We start from the raw sequence: 18,173 nt of genomic DNA, 5'->3' as shown, positions 1-18,173 counted from the left end.
GTCCTTTGAACTTTATATGTAAATTCTGTGGTGAACCAAATTCCAAAATTAAGAACACATTCAATCATGTGCTTTTTTGTCATTCATTCATTCATTCAATCATTCACCAGTGTCAATTGAGCAACTGCTGCGGGCGAGGCCTATGATGAGTCCTGGGAATGTGGAGTAAGGCATGTTTTCGATCCTCGTGGAACTTATGTCTCATGGAGGATCTGGCTAGAAAGGCAAGTAGGGGCCACAGCACAGAGCACCCTAAATACCACACTGAGTTTGGATTTCATTCTGAGGAGCGGGTGAAACCAACATCCTTGATGATCTCACAGAGGCCCACTGTCCCTATGGCCTTGCCTCTAGGGTGGCCATCGTAATGCGAGAGACGAGATTGCAGTGAAACACATCTATCATAATTAACACGTTAAGGGGTGATGTTTTGACTCTCAAGGCCACCACTACGAAAGGAATGATGTGAAGATAGGATTTGTGACTCCTCTGCCCATCTAAGAGTAGGGGTGTTGAAGGCTAGAGTTCAGGGGAAGAAGAAAAGCATTCAGACTCGTAGGTAACCTACTGCTACATGACTGAGGATCGGGTCAGAGCATTGATCAGGACTGAATGGTGTACACATTCCAGTGGAAACCTCCTCCCTCCACCCCTGCTATGCCCTTCTCCTCTCCACATTTACCAATAGAGCAGTCATGTCCGGTCCAGCTGGGGTCACAGCTGCAAAGCCCGGTGTCTGGGAGGAAGGTTCCGTGGCCCGAACACTGGTCCAAGCACGTGGCCCTGGGCGTCTCACAGTTGGTGCCTCCCCAGCCCACAGAGCAGTGGCACTCGCCTCTCACGCAGACACCCCGGCCCGAACACGTGGGGTCCATGCAGTCCACTGTGACACAGAGGAGAGACAGTATAGGTAAGTATCAGACCAGCAAGGGTGAGGCTTCTGTAAGCAGAGCGCTATACTCTGTAGTGGAGGGCTTCACACACTTGGGGAGAAGGATGCAGGTTTCCCGTGGAGAGGTCACTTGGTAGGGTGACCATTTGGTGGGACGATGAATAGCAATGACTTCAGCAATGATAGATCTGGGGTCCCAACTTAACCCAGTGATTGACTGTTGACCTTTCGAGCCTCAGTCCCCTCACCTGTAAAATGTGGATACAAATTCCTACCTCTTGGTTTGAGGGGCACACAGAGTAAGAAATATGTGTATAAAGCACTCAGGGCCTATCCTACCATGTCTGTAACAACTGCAACAATAATAGAGAACAAGGCTTTGTTTTGTTCACTCTGTCTCTCCACCTCCTAGAACAGTGCCTAGCACACAGGAGACACTATAAACATCATGGTAGAACAGACGATTAGTGTTCACCACTTCTTAATGCAGTAGTATTTCCATGAATATGGGACTAAAATAAAGAAATTCCTTAATTTAAATGAGAATTTATTTTGCATTTAAATTCCATGAGATTTTATCATCTTCCCCAAATTCTTAAGAAATGTTTCCAAGCAAACATTTTAATAACTATTCAAAATTATGCACGGTGGATGTGCACAGCTCCTCTGCAAGTGGTGGGTAAACTATGCAGCTGTGATTCATAGCCAAGCCCTGCCCCAACCCACCATGGCAGGGCTCTTAGGGCCCCAGGTCAGTGGTCTCAAGAGACCTCCCAGAAAGAGGGAGGAGAGTGACATTGGGGGTTACATGCTTTCTGCTTGCACGACAGGAAGTGCTTTCCATTCCTCATCAGATTCAGTTCTCTCAGTAACCCACTGAGGTACAGGTGAGGAAACTGAGGCTCAGAGAGGTAAATAATTTATACCAGATCACACAGCTAAACCCTGCCAGAGAGGAATCTGAAGACACGTCTGTCTGATTTTGAATCTGGTGATATATCTGTTCCTGGGGTTGATTTTCCTAAATCAAAGTTTTACTTATGGGGTTACACAAAATTCACAGAGACCTTTAACCCTTCACAAAGCACTTCACAGAAAACAGTGGAAGAAGGGTATTGAGAGCTAACTTATCACATGAACATGGGAAGTGTAAAAGTCAGCAGAGAGAAGACAGAATTGGCCAAGGGTTGGTCCATGTTCTCTACTCAACCAAAGAGCTGTTAGATCAACCTTGCATTGCAGGGAGGTAGGGGATTTTATTCATCTTGTAATTGGAAGGGGAGATGGGTGTCCCGTAGGGGCCCAACATGCAGCTGTTGTTAAGAGTGTTGACAGAGCTATGATGAATGCAGTCAGGTTCCTCCTTAAAGGATGCCATGAGAAAGCCATATGCTGCAGAGGAAAAAGTTCAGCATTTGACCTCTGAGGTCCTAAGTTCAAGGGTCACAGGACAAACTATAATGGTTCATGACTATGGTCAAGTCCTGTACCTGCTCTGAGCTTCTATCTACACAGCAGGTACAGGAAAATTACCTACGTCTCTGGTTGCTGTGAGGACCAAACGACACTGAGGATCTGAAAGGACTGTGTAAACTGTAAGTTGTTGCAAAGAAGTTATTTCTCCATCCTATCAGGACATTCAGTAGCATGACTTAGGCAAACTGTGGTCAGAGATCATTTATAATTCAGACATGCTTTTACTTTATTTATCTATTAAATGGCATAACCCAGTATATTTGACTTTTGCACAAAAGCCCGGGAAACCCAACCTAGGTATACTAGAGACAAAAATGGGTAGAGACTTTACAAACAGCAGCATTCTGGGAACAGGCTGTTCATTCTGAGGGCCAGTTTATTAAGAAAACTCACTTACTACTTAGGTTTTTAAAGGAGTTCAAGGTAATTACCTAAATGATAAAGAAGGTGATCAAAGTCAGGAGTCACTGTTTGCTAAAAACACAATAATGATAACAATAGTGACAACAACTCGCATTAATTTAGTCCCTCTTCTATGCTGTAACTCGTTATTAAATATTTTATATATATTATCTCATTTAACCCTAACAACAACCCTTTGAGATAGGTACCATTATTATTCTCATTTTACAGATGAGGAAACTGAAGCACAGAGAGGTTAAATAACTTGCCTAAGATCACCCAGTGGTAAGTAGAGGAATTTAAATTTGAATCACTCTTTCCTGGTGTAGATCTCTCACTATTTCCTCTATAACCTTATTGGTTCCAAAATACACACATACATGCATACAGTTGTAAGCACATAAAATGGTTAAAAATAGAAATCAAAACACAACAAGGAAAGAAATAGAGCAAAATGGAGAATTAATAAAGCCAAATGAAGGCAAAGAATCTTTTCTCCTGCAGTCTCTGGACACCACTTAACAATGGTTTAAACATGACCTGTTGGAGTTCCTGGTAATTAAAAATGATAAAAATAATCATAGTGATATATTTTCATGACCTGCCTCAGATCTCAGAAACTCAGAAGGATTATTCTGGCCTATTAGGCTCCTAGGATAATTCCCTAGATCCAGACAGCTTTCCAATTTGACAGGAAACGACTCAGCAGTTCCTATCCTGAGGCCTATAAAGGTATTTCCCATTCTGTGAGAGCCTGGATCCCAGGTTCAGGTTGAAGCTGTCTCTGAGGCACCCCCGAGGTTGAATCTATAAATCTACTCTCTTAGTGGAGCAAGCTGAGAGGGTGCCAAGTTTAGCAAGAGGCCCCTGGTGTCACAGTCCTGTTCCACAGACATAATAAGTCTGATAGGAACCCAGAAACCATCAAAGTGAATTGAACACCCTCAGAAGATGGTCCAGGCAGGGAAGAAAGAGCAGAAAGAACTGATGAGAGGCTACCTCCAGGCAATCCATCATCAATTAATCAGCACCTCTGCAGGTCAGCTTGGCAAAGCAAGTGTGGAATGTGAGGAGAGTTTTAAAGAGGACTGCATCTCGGTGGAAGGCAGGTCCAGGAAACCTTGGCTGAACTGGCTGAGATTCCTGCCAGAACGCTGCCAGAACGCTGCTGATCCCAAACCTAGGGCCGTTATCTGTGCCACAGTGACCTTCTGCCAAAGAGGAGCCACCTAGACTGGGCATCTTCCCTCCCTTTCTGGAGCCTTTGCAGTGAGGAGAACCCTAGGATGGGATTAACACTGGGGTATTTTCCCTAGCGATATTTATTCACAGGGAGCTGTGCGTAACATGTGAGGATCTGGTGGGGCCGGGGTCGGAGAGGTGGAGGAATACAGGAAAAGCTGGCTGGCAGCTTCGCATAGAAGACAGTCTAACTTAGCCTCTTCTTAGGAGAGGTGCCAAGCAATTACATTTTTTCCCTCTGCAGAGCTTGCCATTAAAGCCAAAATTTCTGGCAGACGCTTGGCCCGTTAACAAAACGATGGGGCCTGCATGGCCAGGCTGCGAACACAACTTTTCCCCTGAGTGGTCCACGATCCCAGTGACCGCACAAGCTATCAGACACTCTTCAAGACCCAAAACACAGCACCTCACTTTTCACCACAAAGGCCTAGGTCTGGCCCCTCGGCCCCTCTGTCCCTCCCCCAGCTCCTTCCAAGAGTCCCGCTGGCGCAGTTGAGGCTTTAAAAAATATGGGGCAATAAACTTCAGAAGAAGGAAGAGGAGAGAGAGCAGAAAGTAAGCTTGTTAGCTGATGTTTTATAAACATAGTGAGAACTGTTAGAACAGAGCTGGGGGAGGAGGGGAGGAGGGGGAGAGGATGAAGGCCGAGAAACGCCCATTATAAACACAAGGGCCAGGCATGGATGCTTCACTAGAGAAACAGAAATCATAAGAGGAATCAGTACCAGATGGCCCTCCTCAGGAAAGAAAGAAGGAATGAAAACACTGCTTTTCAAACAGATAATGTAAATCAAAGAGCTAAACAATTTCTTTCTCTAAGTGACCCTGCACCCGGGGGCGCTGACCAGTGCTGGCTGATCAGGAGAAGGACCACTTCCCCTGCTCGGCCCACACAACACGGTGCGGGTGGGGGTGGGACAGCCCCACGGTTTCAGAAGGAATCTCCTCTTTGTTTTCCCTTTCTTCACAGGGTCTTCACCTCACGGGATAAAAGAAAAGGGGAGAGCAGATGAAGGTCACCATTGTCAGGATGAGAAAGCCAGGTTCCTTTGTTCAAGGGGCTGAGGCTCCTTGTTGCGCTCAGACAGCCCGAAGTAATCCTCATCAAAGTTAATATGTCTGAATCAGGACCTCCAGTCACACTTGGGGTACACAGACAGCCTGTCTCCGAGAGGTGACGGATGCCTTCCAGACACTAATCCCTTCCCGTTCCCCACTCTTTTAAAATGGGCCCATTATATTCTCTTTGTTCAGGGGAAATGATGCCTTGAGAGGGGACTATCTATTAAATCCCAAGTGGGTTAGAAGACTAGCTCTCCTTGGAGCCTCTCCGCCCACTGGAGCAGGTGCCGGGGCCCCAGACGGTGGACAGTGGGAAGTAATGACTATTTGCATTGTCCATCAGTTTCAACAGCAAAGTACATCCATTTCAAAAGACTCTGGATAAAGTGAGTGAGGTGGAACAGGAAGTGTGCTTCAATGGCCAGAATAATGCTAATAATACAAGAGTGAACACTTACAGAGCATTTCCTATGTGTCAGACACTGAGCTAAGTGCTTCATATGAGTCACTTAATCGAGTCCTCACAACGACCCTCCAAGGAGGGAATTCCCATTTTACAGATGAGGAAACTGAGGTTAGTCAGTGGCAGAACCAGAACCAGAACTCAAAGCTCCATCTGATTCCAGAGTGTGCACTCCCAATGGCTACTCTCCACTGCTTGTGGAGAAGAACCCCCCCTCTCACCAGGAAATCCCATGTGGTCAGGAGGAAAGAGCACTGGGTCTGAGGTGTAAAGACCTGGGTTGAAGTCCAGCCCTGCCATCAGTTAGCTCTCTGGCCATGGGTGTGTCGCTGCCCTTCTCTGGGCCTCACATTCTTCGTTTGTGAGATACAAGTATTTACTTATCTCACCTGGTGAGACTTCTGAGAAAGAACTGAAGTTACTGTTAAGTCAGCAGTTGACTTTCTAACCTTCATCTGCACAGGGATACGTTCACTTTATGAGGGAGGGAGACACATGTATGACCACCCAACAGGCACAAACATGAACGAACACAAACATACACACACACACACACAGAGGAGTGTGACAGCAGAAGGCAACACCTGGAGGTCTATACTAGACTCAGGCTTCAGAAATGGAGTGCAGAGGAGCTTCAAGGGGAGGAGAAAGAACTCAGGCTATGGAGCCAGAAAGACTGAGCTCAGACTGGGCTCTGCTGCCTACCAGCCGTGGGGCCTTGGGCAAGCCATTTGACCCCTTGGGCCTCAGTTTCCTCTACTGTAAAACTGAGGTGATTACCCCTCCCCACTGGGGTTTGAAGTTAAATGACACAGGCTTTGAGCACAGAGCCTTGCATGTAGTCAGTGCTGAAGACGCCTGCTTCTCTTCCCCTCACTGAGCAGGACCCTGATTCGTCTGTCCTCGCCCTTGACGTTAATTCCTATTGCTGACGTCTTCCTGGCTGGAGGGATTGGGGATCACAGGGCAGCTCAGGAGGCTTTCTGTGCTCCCTGGAGGCCCTCAGGGCCCTGCCTGCTAGCCTCTCTCAAAGCCAAGGGCGGGAGCCGCCTGCCCACAGGTCTTACCTTCCTCACAGTTCTCGCCTTTGTAGCCGGGGTTGCAGATGCAGGTGCCCATGATGCAGGTGCCGTGGTTGCTGCAGGCCACGTCGATGCACTGGTTGGTGGGCACGTCGCATTCGGCGCCCTTCCAGCCGCTGTGGCACAGGCACCTGCCCTTCATGTACTGGCCGTTCCCGCTACAGAGCACAGGGCAGGAGGCTGGAGAGACACCATGGGAAGTGTGGCATGAATCCACGACCCCCGTACCCAACATGCCTCAGTCCCCTCTCCCCGGGCTATGAGTGCTTTGCCACAATTCCCATGTGCATCCATCTGTCTACTTCTCGTGCTTTTGGTTCATCCTAGTGAAAACACATCTAGGATTGTAGGGGTAGGTGTACAGTGCAGGGCCCGGCGCAGTTGGTGCCCACTGAACACCGCCTTCCCCTATCCCTCTAGTATTACTGCATGGAGGTCGTTGGGACCCTTAGGCAGTAGGCTTCAGTCTGTTCCTTGGGGTCACTGGAAAAGACAGCTGGGTATCCTGCCTGCTGGCAACCCTCCTCCAGCACTCTCCTGCTGACAGCCCTGCATTTTGCTTCCCCCTCCCTCATGTGCAGCTCCACTTACTGTCATCTTTAACCCAGCCAATCTTAGCTTTCCTTGCCTTTCTGCCTCCCCGCAAGCCCCATACACACCACTGCCCCCATAAAAAAATAGCCGAGTCCAACTTTGCTCTTTAAAGTATTGTCTTTCCATTCTGCCTCTTATTTTAAAGGGTTTTGTGATCACCTGTACGAAGGACACTACATAAAAATAAATTATATTGCATTGTGCTGTAAGTACCTACCAGCCTTACCAAGATACAATAAGGCTGTTTTATACATGACTCTTAAGTTTAAGTGCATATGGGATGAGACAGTAATTCTTGTTAGAAGGAATGACTCATCCCTCTGTACCGCCCTCCACCAGTTCCCACCTGGCTTCTTTCTTTTTTAAAGCACTCAGCAGGTAATCACTGTGCTTCCTCAGGGCTGCCGGCTCTGCTGCCTCAAACTAAGCCTATCTCACGTTAGGGAGAATAAGCAGAATCCCCACAGCAGCATCACGGCGTGGTATCTGCAGGGCACCGTCTTCAGCGTGGAAAATCACCTCTGCCTCCTGCCCATGACCCACGACTCCAGCATCCGGTCTTAGCCAATGTCACCTCATCTGGGGCCCCTTTCTTGGTCCTCATTCTGTCCAAGCTAAGACCCTTTCATACTGATAGATGTTCCCTGCATCTCACCTTGCTTTAGCATCCTTTACTTTTTTTTTTAATTGAAGTATAGTCAGTTTACAATGTGTCAATTTATGGTATACAGCATAACGTACCAGTCATACATATACATACATATATTCATTTTTATATTCTTTTCCATTATAGGTTACTGTAAGGTATTGAATATAGTTCCCTGTGCTGTGCCTAAGAAACTTGTTTATCTATTTTGTATATAGTAGGTAATATTTGCAAATCTCAAACTCCCAATTTATTCCTTTCTACCGCTTTTCCTCATAAGTTTGTTTATTATGTCTGTGAGTCTGTTTCTGTTTTGAAAATAAGTTCATTAGTGTCTTCTTTTTTATTTTTGTAGATTCCACATATGAGTGGTATCATATGGTATTTTTCTCTCTCTTTCTGGCTTACTTCACTTAGAATGATGATCTCCAGGTCCATTCATGTTGCTGCAAATGGCATTATTTTATTCTTTTTTACGGTTGAGTCATATTCCATTGCATAAATATATCACAACTTCTTTATCCAGTCATCTGTTGATGGACGTTTAGGTTGCTTCCATGTCTTGGCTATTGTATATAGTGCTGCTATGAATACTGGGGTGCATGTATCTTTCTAAATTAGAGTTCCCTCTGGATACATGCCCAGGAGTGGGACTGCTAGGTCATATGGTTAAATCCTTTTTCAGTTTTTAAAGGAATCTCCATATTGTCTTCCATAATGGTTGCACCAAACTACATTCCCACCAGCAGTGTAGGAGGGTTCCCTTTCTCCACAGCCTCTTCAGCATTTATCATTTGTGGGCATTTGAATGATGGCCATGCTGACTGGTGTGAGGTGGTGATATCTCATTGTAGTTTTGATTTGCATTTCTCTGATAATTAGTGATATTGAGCATTTTTTCATGTGCCTATTGGCCATGTGTATGTCTTCACTGGAGAATTGCTTGTTTAGGTCTCCTGCCCATTTTTGGATTGGTTTTTTTGTTTGTTTGTTATTAAGTTGTATGAGCTGTTTATATATTCTGGAAATTAAGCCCTTGTCAGTCGCATCATTTGCAAATATCTTTTCCCATTCCATAGGGTGTCGTTTTGTTTTGCTTGTGGTCTCCTTTGCTGTGCAAAAGCTTGTAGGTTGAATTAGGTTCCATTTGTTTATTTTTGGTTTTATTTCTATTGCCTGGGTAGACTGCCCTAGGAGAACATTGCTAAGATTTATGTCTGAAAAGGTTTTTCCTATGTCTTCTTCTAGGAGGTTTATCATGTCTTGTCTTATATTTAACTCTTTAAGCCATTTTGAGTTTATTTTTGTGTATGGTGTGATGGAGTATTCTAACTTCATTGATTTACATGTGGCTGTCTGGTTTTCCCATTGATTTCCCCTGTGGCTGAAGAGACTGTCTTTCTCCATTGTATATTCTTGCCTCCTTTGTCAAAAATTAATTGGCTGTGAGTCTGTGGGTTCATTTCTGGGCTCTCTATTCTGTTCCACTGATCCACATGTCTGTTTTTGTGTCAATATCACACTGTCTTGATTATTGTAGCTCTGTAGTATTGTTCGAAATCTGGGAGGGTTATTCCTCCAGCTTCATTCTTTATCTTCCGTGTTGCTTTGACTCCATATAAAGTAAGATTACTTATTCTGGTTCTATGAAAAATATCATGGGTAATTTGATAGCAATCACATTAAACCTGTAGTTTGCTTTGGGTAATATAGCCATTTTAACAATATTAATTCTTCCAATCCAAGAGCATGCAATATCTTTCCATTTCTTTAAGTCATCTTTAATTTCTCTAATCAATGTTTCGTAGTTCTCCATGTTTAAGTCTTTCACCTCCTTGGTCAGATTTATTCCTAAGTATTTTATTGCTTTGGATGCAATTTTAACAGGATTGTTTCTTTACTTTCCTTTTCTGATATTTCATTGTCAGTGTAAAGAAATGCAACTGATTTTTTATGTTAATCTTGTATCCTTCTACCTTGCTGAATTCTTTTATCAGTTCTAGTAGTTTTTGTGTAGAACCTTTTGGGTTTTCTACATATACTATCATGCCATCCACATATATTGACAATTACCTCTTCTCTTCCAATTTGGATCCTTTATATTTCTTTTTCTTGCCTGACTGCTATGGCTAGGACTGCTACTATGTTGAATAGAAGTGGTGAGAGTGGGCATCCTTGTCTTGTTCCAGATTTTAATGGTAAGACATTCAACTTTTCATTGTTGAGTATTATGCTGGCTGTGGGTTTGTCATAAATAGCTTTTATTATGTTGGTAATTTCACCTTGCTCTAGCATGTTTTACTTCTTTTTTTTTCCTTAATTGAAGTATAATTGATTTACAATGTTGTATTAGTTTCTGGTGTACAGCATAGTGGTTCAGTTATGCATAAATACACACACACACACACACACCCTTTTGCATTACAGGCTACTACAAGATATTGAATATAGTTCCCTGTGCTATATGGTACGATCTTGTTGTTGATCTGTTTTATATACAGTAGTGTGTATGTACTAATCCCAAACTCCCAATTTATCCCTCCCCTCCCCTTTCCCCTTTGGTAAGCGTAAGTTTGTTTTCTGTGTCTGTGAGTCTGTTTCTGTTTTATAAATAAGTTCATTTGTATGATTTTATAGATTCCACATATAAATGATATCATATGATATTTCTCTTCCTCTGCCTGACTTACTTAATATGATAATCTCCAGGTCCATCCATGTTGCTGCAAATGGCATTATTTCATTCCTTTTTATGGCTAAGCAGTATTCTACTGTGTGTATATATCTATATATAGACATCATATCTTCTTTATCCATTCATCTGTCAATGGACATTTAGGTTGATTCCGTATCTTGGCTATTATAAATAGTGCTGCTATGAACACTGGGGTGCATATATCTTTTCAAATTGGAGTTTTCTCCAGATATATGCCCAGGAGTGGGATTGCTGGATCATTTGGTAAGTTTATTTTAAGTTTTTTAAGGAATCTCTGTATTGTTTTCCATAGTGGCTATACCAAGTTACATTTCCATCTACAGTGTGGGAGGGTTCCCTTTTCTCCACACCCTCTCCAACAGGAAACTGACGTTTTAAAACGACCCCACGCCCACTCCCCCTGCCCCCATCATGGGCATGGAGTTCACTGTGGCCACCTTTCCTCCTGATCTCCTCACCTGCATACCTGTGGACAAAATGGCTGAAGATGCCAGAAGTCTGCCTCTGCCTGCAGACCTCTCTCCCGGGGCTTCTGAGGAGCAGCCCTTGGGAGCCCTTCTCGAGAGAGGCAAGAGGTGGCCTGGATTTCCACACTTGCCCTGAGAAGTGGGACCCAAGCTGCCCGCTGGGCTGGGGGTGGGACTCGCAAGCCCATGGGCGGGGTTCTCACCTCTGCCGCAGTCGGGGCCCAGGAAGCCCAGGAAGCAGTGGCAGGTCCCGGAGATGCAGTCGCCATTGCCATAGCAGTTGCTGGGGCAGTTATCCACAGATTCTGTGGGAGGAAAGAGAAGGAGAGCTGCAAATGGAAGCTTCTCTACCCAAATAGAGGGCCAGGGATCCAGCCTCACGTTAACCAGGACACACCCTCTTGGGTGCTTCTGGACCAGTCATGGAAAGGAACCAATAAAGTTAAAAATTATATGTTTACTCTGACTGAAGTACATCTCAACTGTCACTGAGAGACATGTTTCGGAAAATGTATGCCTAAATCAATTCTTTATAAATCATGTTTGTATCTGCAAACACATTAGAAATTTTTCAGCTAAAACTCCTGGAGAAAACAGTTCAACATGTCAGTGGTTATTTTTGGATGCTAGGTTCTGGGATGATTCTTGTGGTCTTGACACCCTTCTGTGTTTAACATTTTTCTCATGTGGGCTGATATTTCATTAATGTATTTTTTTCATAAAGCTACTGGGGATTTGTAAATCTGTCTCTTCCCACCTCTGATTTTCATCTGTCGGTCCAGGCCCCACCATCCCTCCCTGGGACTAACACAACAGCCTCACGGCTGGCCTCACAGTCTCCGCTCTCCCTCCACACCCTGATTTGTTCACCGCCCAGCTGCCTGAGCAATCTCTCTGAAACACAGCTGATCCTGTCATGCTCCTGCTTAAAACACTTCAATGGCCCCTCACTGGCTGAAACCGAAAAAAATCCAAGCTCTTTCAAACGGCAGAGGGGTTTTCTTTCATATTCCTTTTGCACTGTCTGCATCCCTGGCATTGCTGTCAGGCCCACCTTCTGCAGGGATGTTATTTTCTTTAACTCTTCCTTATACTTCTGGTTTTGTCTGTGTGACATGTCCAGGAGATATAGAATTCATTTCAGGAAGATATTAGGAAAATATTAATCAATGTTTTATAGCTCTAGTTAATAAACCTGTCATCTAGAAAACCTGTTTATCTGGAACAGCCCTTTTCTCAATAATGTTAGACGTGGAAGCAAAGAAAGAAGCCACCATACCCTGAACGCTTTCTTTGCACCAGGTGTTCGCACAAAGGTGATCTCATTCCACTGTCACTGAATCTTCAAGCATGTATTGATGTTTCTAGTTTACAAACAATAACAACAAAACGAGGCTGGTAGACAGATGAAGTGAGTTGCTGAAAGCCACAGAGATACTAAGTCATGGAGGCAGGATTTGAACCCAGGATTTTGGACTCCAAGCTTGGTCTTCCTCAATGATACTATGCTATCTGCGCCTTGAAGGAATTTATTTCTCAGCAGAAGCCAGGAAATGAAAAAGGCAGGTCTGTGGGACAGTGAGGCCAGTCCTGAAGACAGAAAAGGACCTGTTGGAAGGCAGTGAATTCTAGAACTTTCAGAACTTGAAGGGATCCCGGAGACCACCTAGTCTAGTGCTCTCATATACTAGAGAAGGAAACTGAGACCCAGAAGGAGGCAGTGACTTGCCCAAGGTTTCAAAGCAAGTCAGCAGAGTCAGAGTGAAAGCAGAGGAAAGGTTAGTACAGTGGGGCAGAGCTAAGGATCCAAACTGTTGTCTTAGTTCTAATTATATGTCATGAAGCCAAGACCTCTGTTAAATGAGATGTTACCATATAAGACATGAGCCTTGACCACAGGAAAGTTGTCGCCCACTAGAAGATCGTGATAACAGCCGTCACCCTGGCAGCAGCACAGGGCATGGAAGATGTTCTGACTGGAGGTAAGGAGACCTGGTTCTGGAGCCATTCTTCTAAAACCATGCTGGGCGACCTAAAGCAACTTCCCTCCCTCTCTGGGCCTCACCTACCTCCTATGTGAAAAGAGCAGAGATGACCCCAGGACTGCTTCCTGTTCTAAAATTCCATGAGTCTATAATTAATTAAGAGAGCATCTGTGCAGAAAAGGCATCCTGACAAGGCCATCAAGTCTTAAATCCAGAGAATCACTTAGCACCAATGCAATGCATCTGATACGGGGCAAAACCAGCAGAAGGAAGGCTTCTTGGAGGAAGTGAGCTAGGAGAATGGCTGGAGTATGGGAAAATGGGGGAAGAGAGTGGGGGAGGTTGAGGAGCTCACAACATGGTGCGTTTCCCAGAAAGGTCTTTTCCCAGTTGTCCGCCATTATCAACTTGGAAATGACTTAAAACATTTGGGAAAAGGGCTCAAACGTGTGCTTCCTTTTGTGAGTGGGTGGGAAATTGCCTTCGCTCAATGTCTCTCTGCTAAGACGAGCAGCGGACTCCAATAACAGAGTTAAGATGCAAGGGTCCGACCCAGCCAGTGTTGTCATTTCAGGGGGTCTGAAGCAGCCTGCATCCCAGCAGAGTGAGGCTCACAGACCAGGGCCCTGAGCATCTCGACTCCCCATTGGCTTTGCCTGGAAGAATCCATATGCCTTTAAGTTCCTAAAGCCTCTAGGTGAGGAGGGCTTACAAAACACTGTTTTTAGAGAGACTGACTTAGGAAGTTTCCTTTTGAATATTCCTTTAAAAGTAAGAATTCTGAGTCAAGTTTAAGGCAAGATTATTTTCACTTTAAACCACTGGCTAATGGTACAATTGGAGGGTGGGTTCCAGCTTCAGTCTTGCAGAAGGAGTGCATGGCAGAGAGGCAGAATGCCTGGCTTCCAGGTCTTGTTCTGCTACTGAGGGGCTGTGGGACCTGGGCCGTGTTGCTTGATCTCTCTGCACCTGCTTCTTCTCCCTTGCACTCTCTCCTCCCATCCTTCTCTGCTGGCCAACTTCTATTCCTTCTTCTAAATCCAGTTCAAACATCACCTCTGCTTACAAGACTTCTCAGTTCCTTAAACAGGCTATTACTCCTGGGACTTTTCCCATCACCCCTACTAAGGCACCAGATAGTCTACACTGTTGACTGTGAACTCCTTGAGGACAGAAACCGAGTTTATTCACTTATATACTTGCTCTGGTATCCAGCCCTTAAAAGGGTCTCAATAAATGTTTGTTGCCATCCCTCAAAGAATTCACCTAGATGATCTCCAAGATCCCTCTCAGATCTAAAATTCTATGGTTCAGGCTTTCTCAAACCCAGTGGTATAAAATACGTCTCCTAATACAATTACCATCATCACCAGCTGTGTTTTTAACAGGATCAGTTGCAGGTAACTGTCACACACTTTCTAGATTTGGATTTAGGAAGTCTGTAAGATACAAACCTTTTCATCCAAAATGCCTTCAGAGTGAAAAAGTGAGGAAAGTATATTTTCTGTGACTGAGCATCATGCTGGTTGCTAAATCTGACAGAACAGAAGCCTGTTTGCTACAAAACTTGCCCCAGGCTGTTGGTGTCAGAGAAGGCAGAAGTTTTAGGAGACATGGAATAATTATATGAGAGTAACATGGAAGTATAAGGGAGATATTTGGAGAATATTTCCTTCTGATGAAATGTTTATGTACATAGTTTTTTTCCTCTTGGAAGGATTTCAACTACTTGGGGTCCACTTGGGATCCAAAAAATAATGAGTCTCCATTGACCAGATATCTCCATGCTAAACGCTAGTGCAGAAGTGACACTCACTGGCTTGGGGGAAGTGTGAACTTGATTGCATAAACATGTTGTTATGTTTCCAATTAGTGTTTGGTGAATTTCTTCTCCCATAGTTCCTTCCTGCTTTACAATCGTGCTCAAACTGCAGCCACCTTCATGTAACAGAAGGTATACCTTAGATCTGCTCAGATCTGAATTAAAAATTCAGCTGCCTGTGAATAACTGATTTTCATAATTAGGTACATGGTATGTTGGAAAACAAGAGCATTTGCCCCAAACTTTTGTTTTTCTACCACAACAGTGGGTCCTGCTAGGAAATCTGATTTTCAGGAACTGGTTTTTCTTTCCATCTATATTGGGATGCAAAGTTTAAATGTTTCTTTAGCTCCTTCTCTGGACATGTGTTCTGAGAGGGTGTGTTTTCTGGATGTTGAACAAAATATTGCTCAAAACACAAAGGGGCATCTGCAGAAGGAAGAAAAGACAACAGTGCTCCATCCTGGAGAAGACACGGGAGACAGGAAACCATAGAATCCTCAGTGAACGCATGGTGCTGCCTCATTTTGCCTGCTCACCACCTTCTTCCAGAGACAAATCATCAGTACCGCTGTGTCAAGGTGAAAGATGATCACCATTGAGAGGTATGTCCACCTGAGTCTAAGGTCTTCATTTATCACCTCCTACTTTTCTTTTTAGAAATTCCAAAGCCTCATTTTGTAGGAAACAACAAGAGACCACAGAGGAAAATCCTGCCTAGGGGAGGACCACTGGGCAGCCTAATTACCTACTGGACTCCGTTTTCCAGGGGCAGTTATACGAGAAGAGGAAGCGAGGCTTTTCTCCTCCATCACTGACCATGGTGCGAGCACACCTGTCTCCTGTCCTGGTCTGATCAGGTAAACTTTGCAGTGATTGGAGCCTGATGCTGGATTCCAGCACCAAAGCCAGAGGAACCAGTTGTGGGTGAGGTGGGAGCCCACTAGCCATCCTCGGTCTCTCTTTTCTGCTCACCCATCACTTATCCCTCCCTCCCAGCACCTTCTCTCTGGCTAGTTTGCCTGTGATGTATCCCAGCTAACAGAGGCCTGTGCTTCCTGCCTACGGCTCCTTCCTCCAATTCTCTTGTCTCTCCTGAAGTTGCAAAGCTGGACATCGGCAACGCTCTGGAAGCGCTTGGTTGAAGAGCCAAGGTCTACCTAATGCCCAACAGAGAGAGATGCCCTCTCTGATGTCTCCTTTTGACTTCTCTTTAGGAGGATGGATGCTAATGCTTCAGGCAAGAAGGAAGGAACCTGGACTCCAGAGCAGCCAGTTGGATGACTGGACACAACACCTTGACTGCAGTTAGTGAAACTTATACTCCAGGTAACATCCATTACAACCTCTTTGATCCTGAAGCGGGGTTGGGTTTACTATTGACAACCAAAAGAAGAGAGGGAAACAAACATCACAGCACAGCTGATTTTACTTGTACAGCTACTCAAAGCTGAGAGAAGATTAACAGAGACTGCCTTACTCCTTCAAACGGATCTGTGAAACATGTATCGCAAATTCTAATTTATTCCTTATAATTATGAGAAATAGGTGTCTTTGCCATAATTTCACAGTCTCAGATGGAGACTGAGAGCTGAAGTCACTTTCTTAAGATCACATAGCTACAAGGGCGAATCTGATAGGTGAACCACGTTCTATCTGACGCCAAACTTTGAGATATATGGCCTGGACCAAAGTATGGGCTCTGGTCTGATGCTAGCTATGAGCCCTTTGGACAATTCATCTCTAAATAACCATTTCCTCATCTCTGAAATGGGGTTAACAATAGCAAGCAGTTCGAAGAGCAAATAGTGTAACACTGCACATGTAAAGAGGTTTGCCCAGGACTTGGCAGAGTTGGTATTTTGGTTTTAAGGAAAGGTCACAAATGCCTTCCATTTGTGAATCCAAACAAAACACCAGCTCGGTCTAATGAACCCAATCAAGGCCATGTGGGTTACGGGGGGTAAACATACACACAGACACACGTAAAACACATAGAAACTCCCCATGGTGAAAACAGGAAAGCAAACAAGCACTGTGCTGAACGTGAAGAAGGCAGGGTGTTTGGGGAAAGTTCCTCCTGGGGAACAGCACTGTCAAAGCAAATTAAACCTGTTGTCTCCCAGAAGCCCAGACACAGGCCGACTCATGCCAAAACATGATAGAACTTTTCTCCCCTTGCACTCCAGATTGGCACTGGGCAGGTGCCAGGTGCTGGAAAGCTGTTCCGTGGCCTGTGAGGTGTCAGTCCCTGTAGGTGCCCCTGCTTTCTATGCAGATGATGGAATTCAAAGGCCTTCAGTCTGCAATAGTCCAGGTCAATGCAATGACAAAAACTTGACAAAGCCCCTGACAAGCCTGGGCTTGAAGCCAGTTCTGCACTGGCATTTGAACTGGGAGATCTGTTTTCAATTATACCCAGAAGTTTACCAACCACTATTAAGAACAGCTCCAAGGAGGGGTCTAGGAAAAAGACTGTTCCCTTGATTATGTTCAGTCTTGGTTCTTTGTTAATTAAGTCTTTGGAGCAAACCACATTTCACTAATGAGACTGTGAGCTCCTTGAAGACAAGATGTCTGATTCTCCAAAGAGTCTGGTGAGTGTGACACACAAAGCAAGTTCTCAGTGACGTTTGTTGTATTAAGAAACTAAGGAGGAAACAGAGGAGAGAGGTCCGGGCAGTGGGTGTGACAACAGTCAGACTCAAGAAAACAGTTGGTGGCCAACAAAGCTGTGTTTCCCTGCCCTGTATTTTCAGATGTGCAAGGCCTTGAAGGATGAGGGAGTGATAGGAAGTTCAGCTTTGCATTGTCCTCGGAGCTCAGTTGTTCACATCTGGGAGCCACGTTTAAGAGACTGATAAGGAACTGGAGCATGTTTATCAAAGAGCAACCAGAGGGATAAGAGAACCTGAAACCACATTTTAAATAAAGAATTCTTGAGGGAATTGGGAATTTAGCTTACTAAGGGAGTATGACCCCAGTTTAAAAATATCTAAAGGGTTATTACATGAAATAAGCATTAGACTTTCGCTTGGTGGCCCTAATAGGTTGATTTAGGTCCAGGGAGTAAGGACTATGGTTCAAAGGAAGAAAGAATTCTGTAAGAGTCAGAGATGAACACCACGTACTATGTTGGGTTACATTCTGTTGCTGTGTATGCATCTATTCAAATACTAAACTTCTTGAGGTGAGGAAATGTGTTATTCATCTCCAAATCTCCAGTAAATAGTATTCTTGACTCAAAGCAGCTGTTAAATGAAAGTTTGTTCATTAAATGACCAAATGAATAGACGAGCAGATCTATAAGGTCACACATTTCCA

The 18,173-nt window shown here is 44.6% G+C and overlaps 1 protein-coding gene across 3 annotated transcripts in view; it reads right to left on the bottom strand.

Annotated features, from left to right (window-relative positions):
- The window catches only part of TENM4 (teneurin transmembrane protein 4), a 709,295-nt gene that overhangs the window by 130,526 nt on the left and 560,596 nt on the right, over positions 1–18,173 (bottom strand). For all 3 annotated transcript variants that reach the window (XM_072969126.1, XM_072969128.1, XM_072969127.1), the window contains 3 exons: positions 11,246–11,347; positions 6,605–6,799; positions 683–883 (listed from right to left, as the gene is read on the bottom strand). In XM_072969126.1, the coding sequence (XP_072825227.1) occupies positions 683–883; positions 6,605–6,799; positions 11,246–11,347 (498 nt within the window). The remainder of the gene's footprint in view (positions 1–682; positions 884–6,604; positions 6,800–11,245; positions 11,348–18,173) is intronic.

This window comes from Vicugna pacos, chromosome 10, assembly GCF_048564905.1.
Source record: "Vicugna pacos chromosome 10, VicPac4, whole genome shotgun sequence".
Taxonomy (NCBI): domain Eukaryota; kingdom Metazoa; phylum Chordata; class Mammalia; order Artiodactyla; family Camelidae; genus Vicugna; species Vicugna pacos.
Note: the sequence above shows the minus strand (reverse complement) of the source record. Positions and strands in the feature narration are given on the sequence as shown.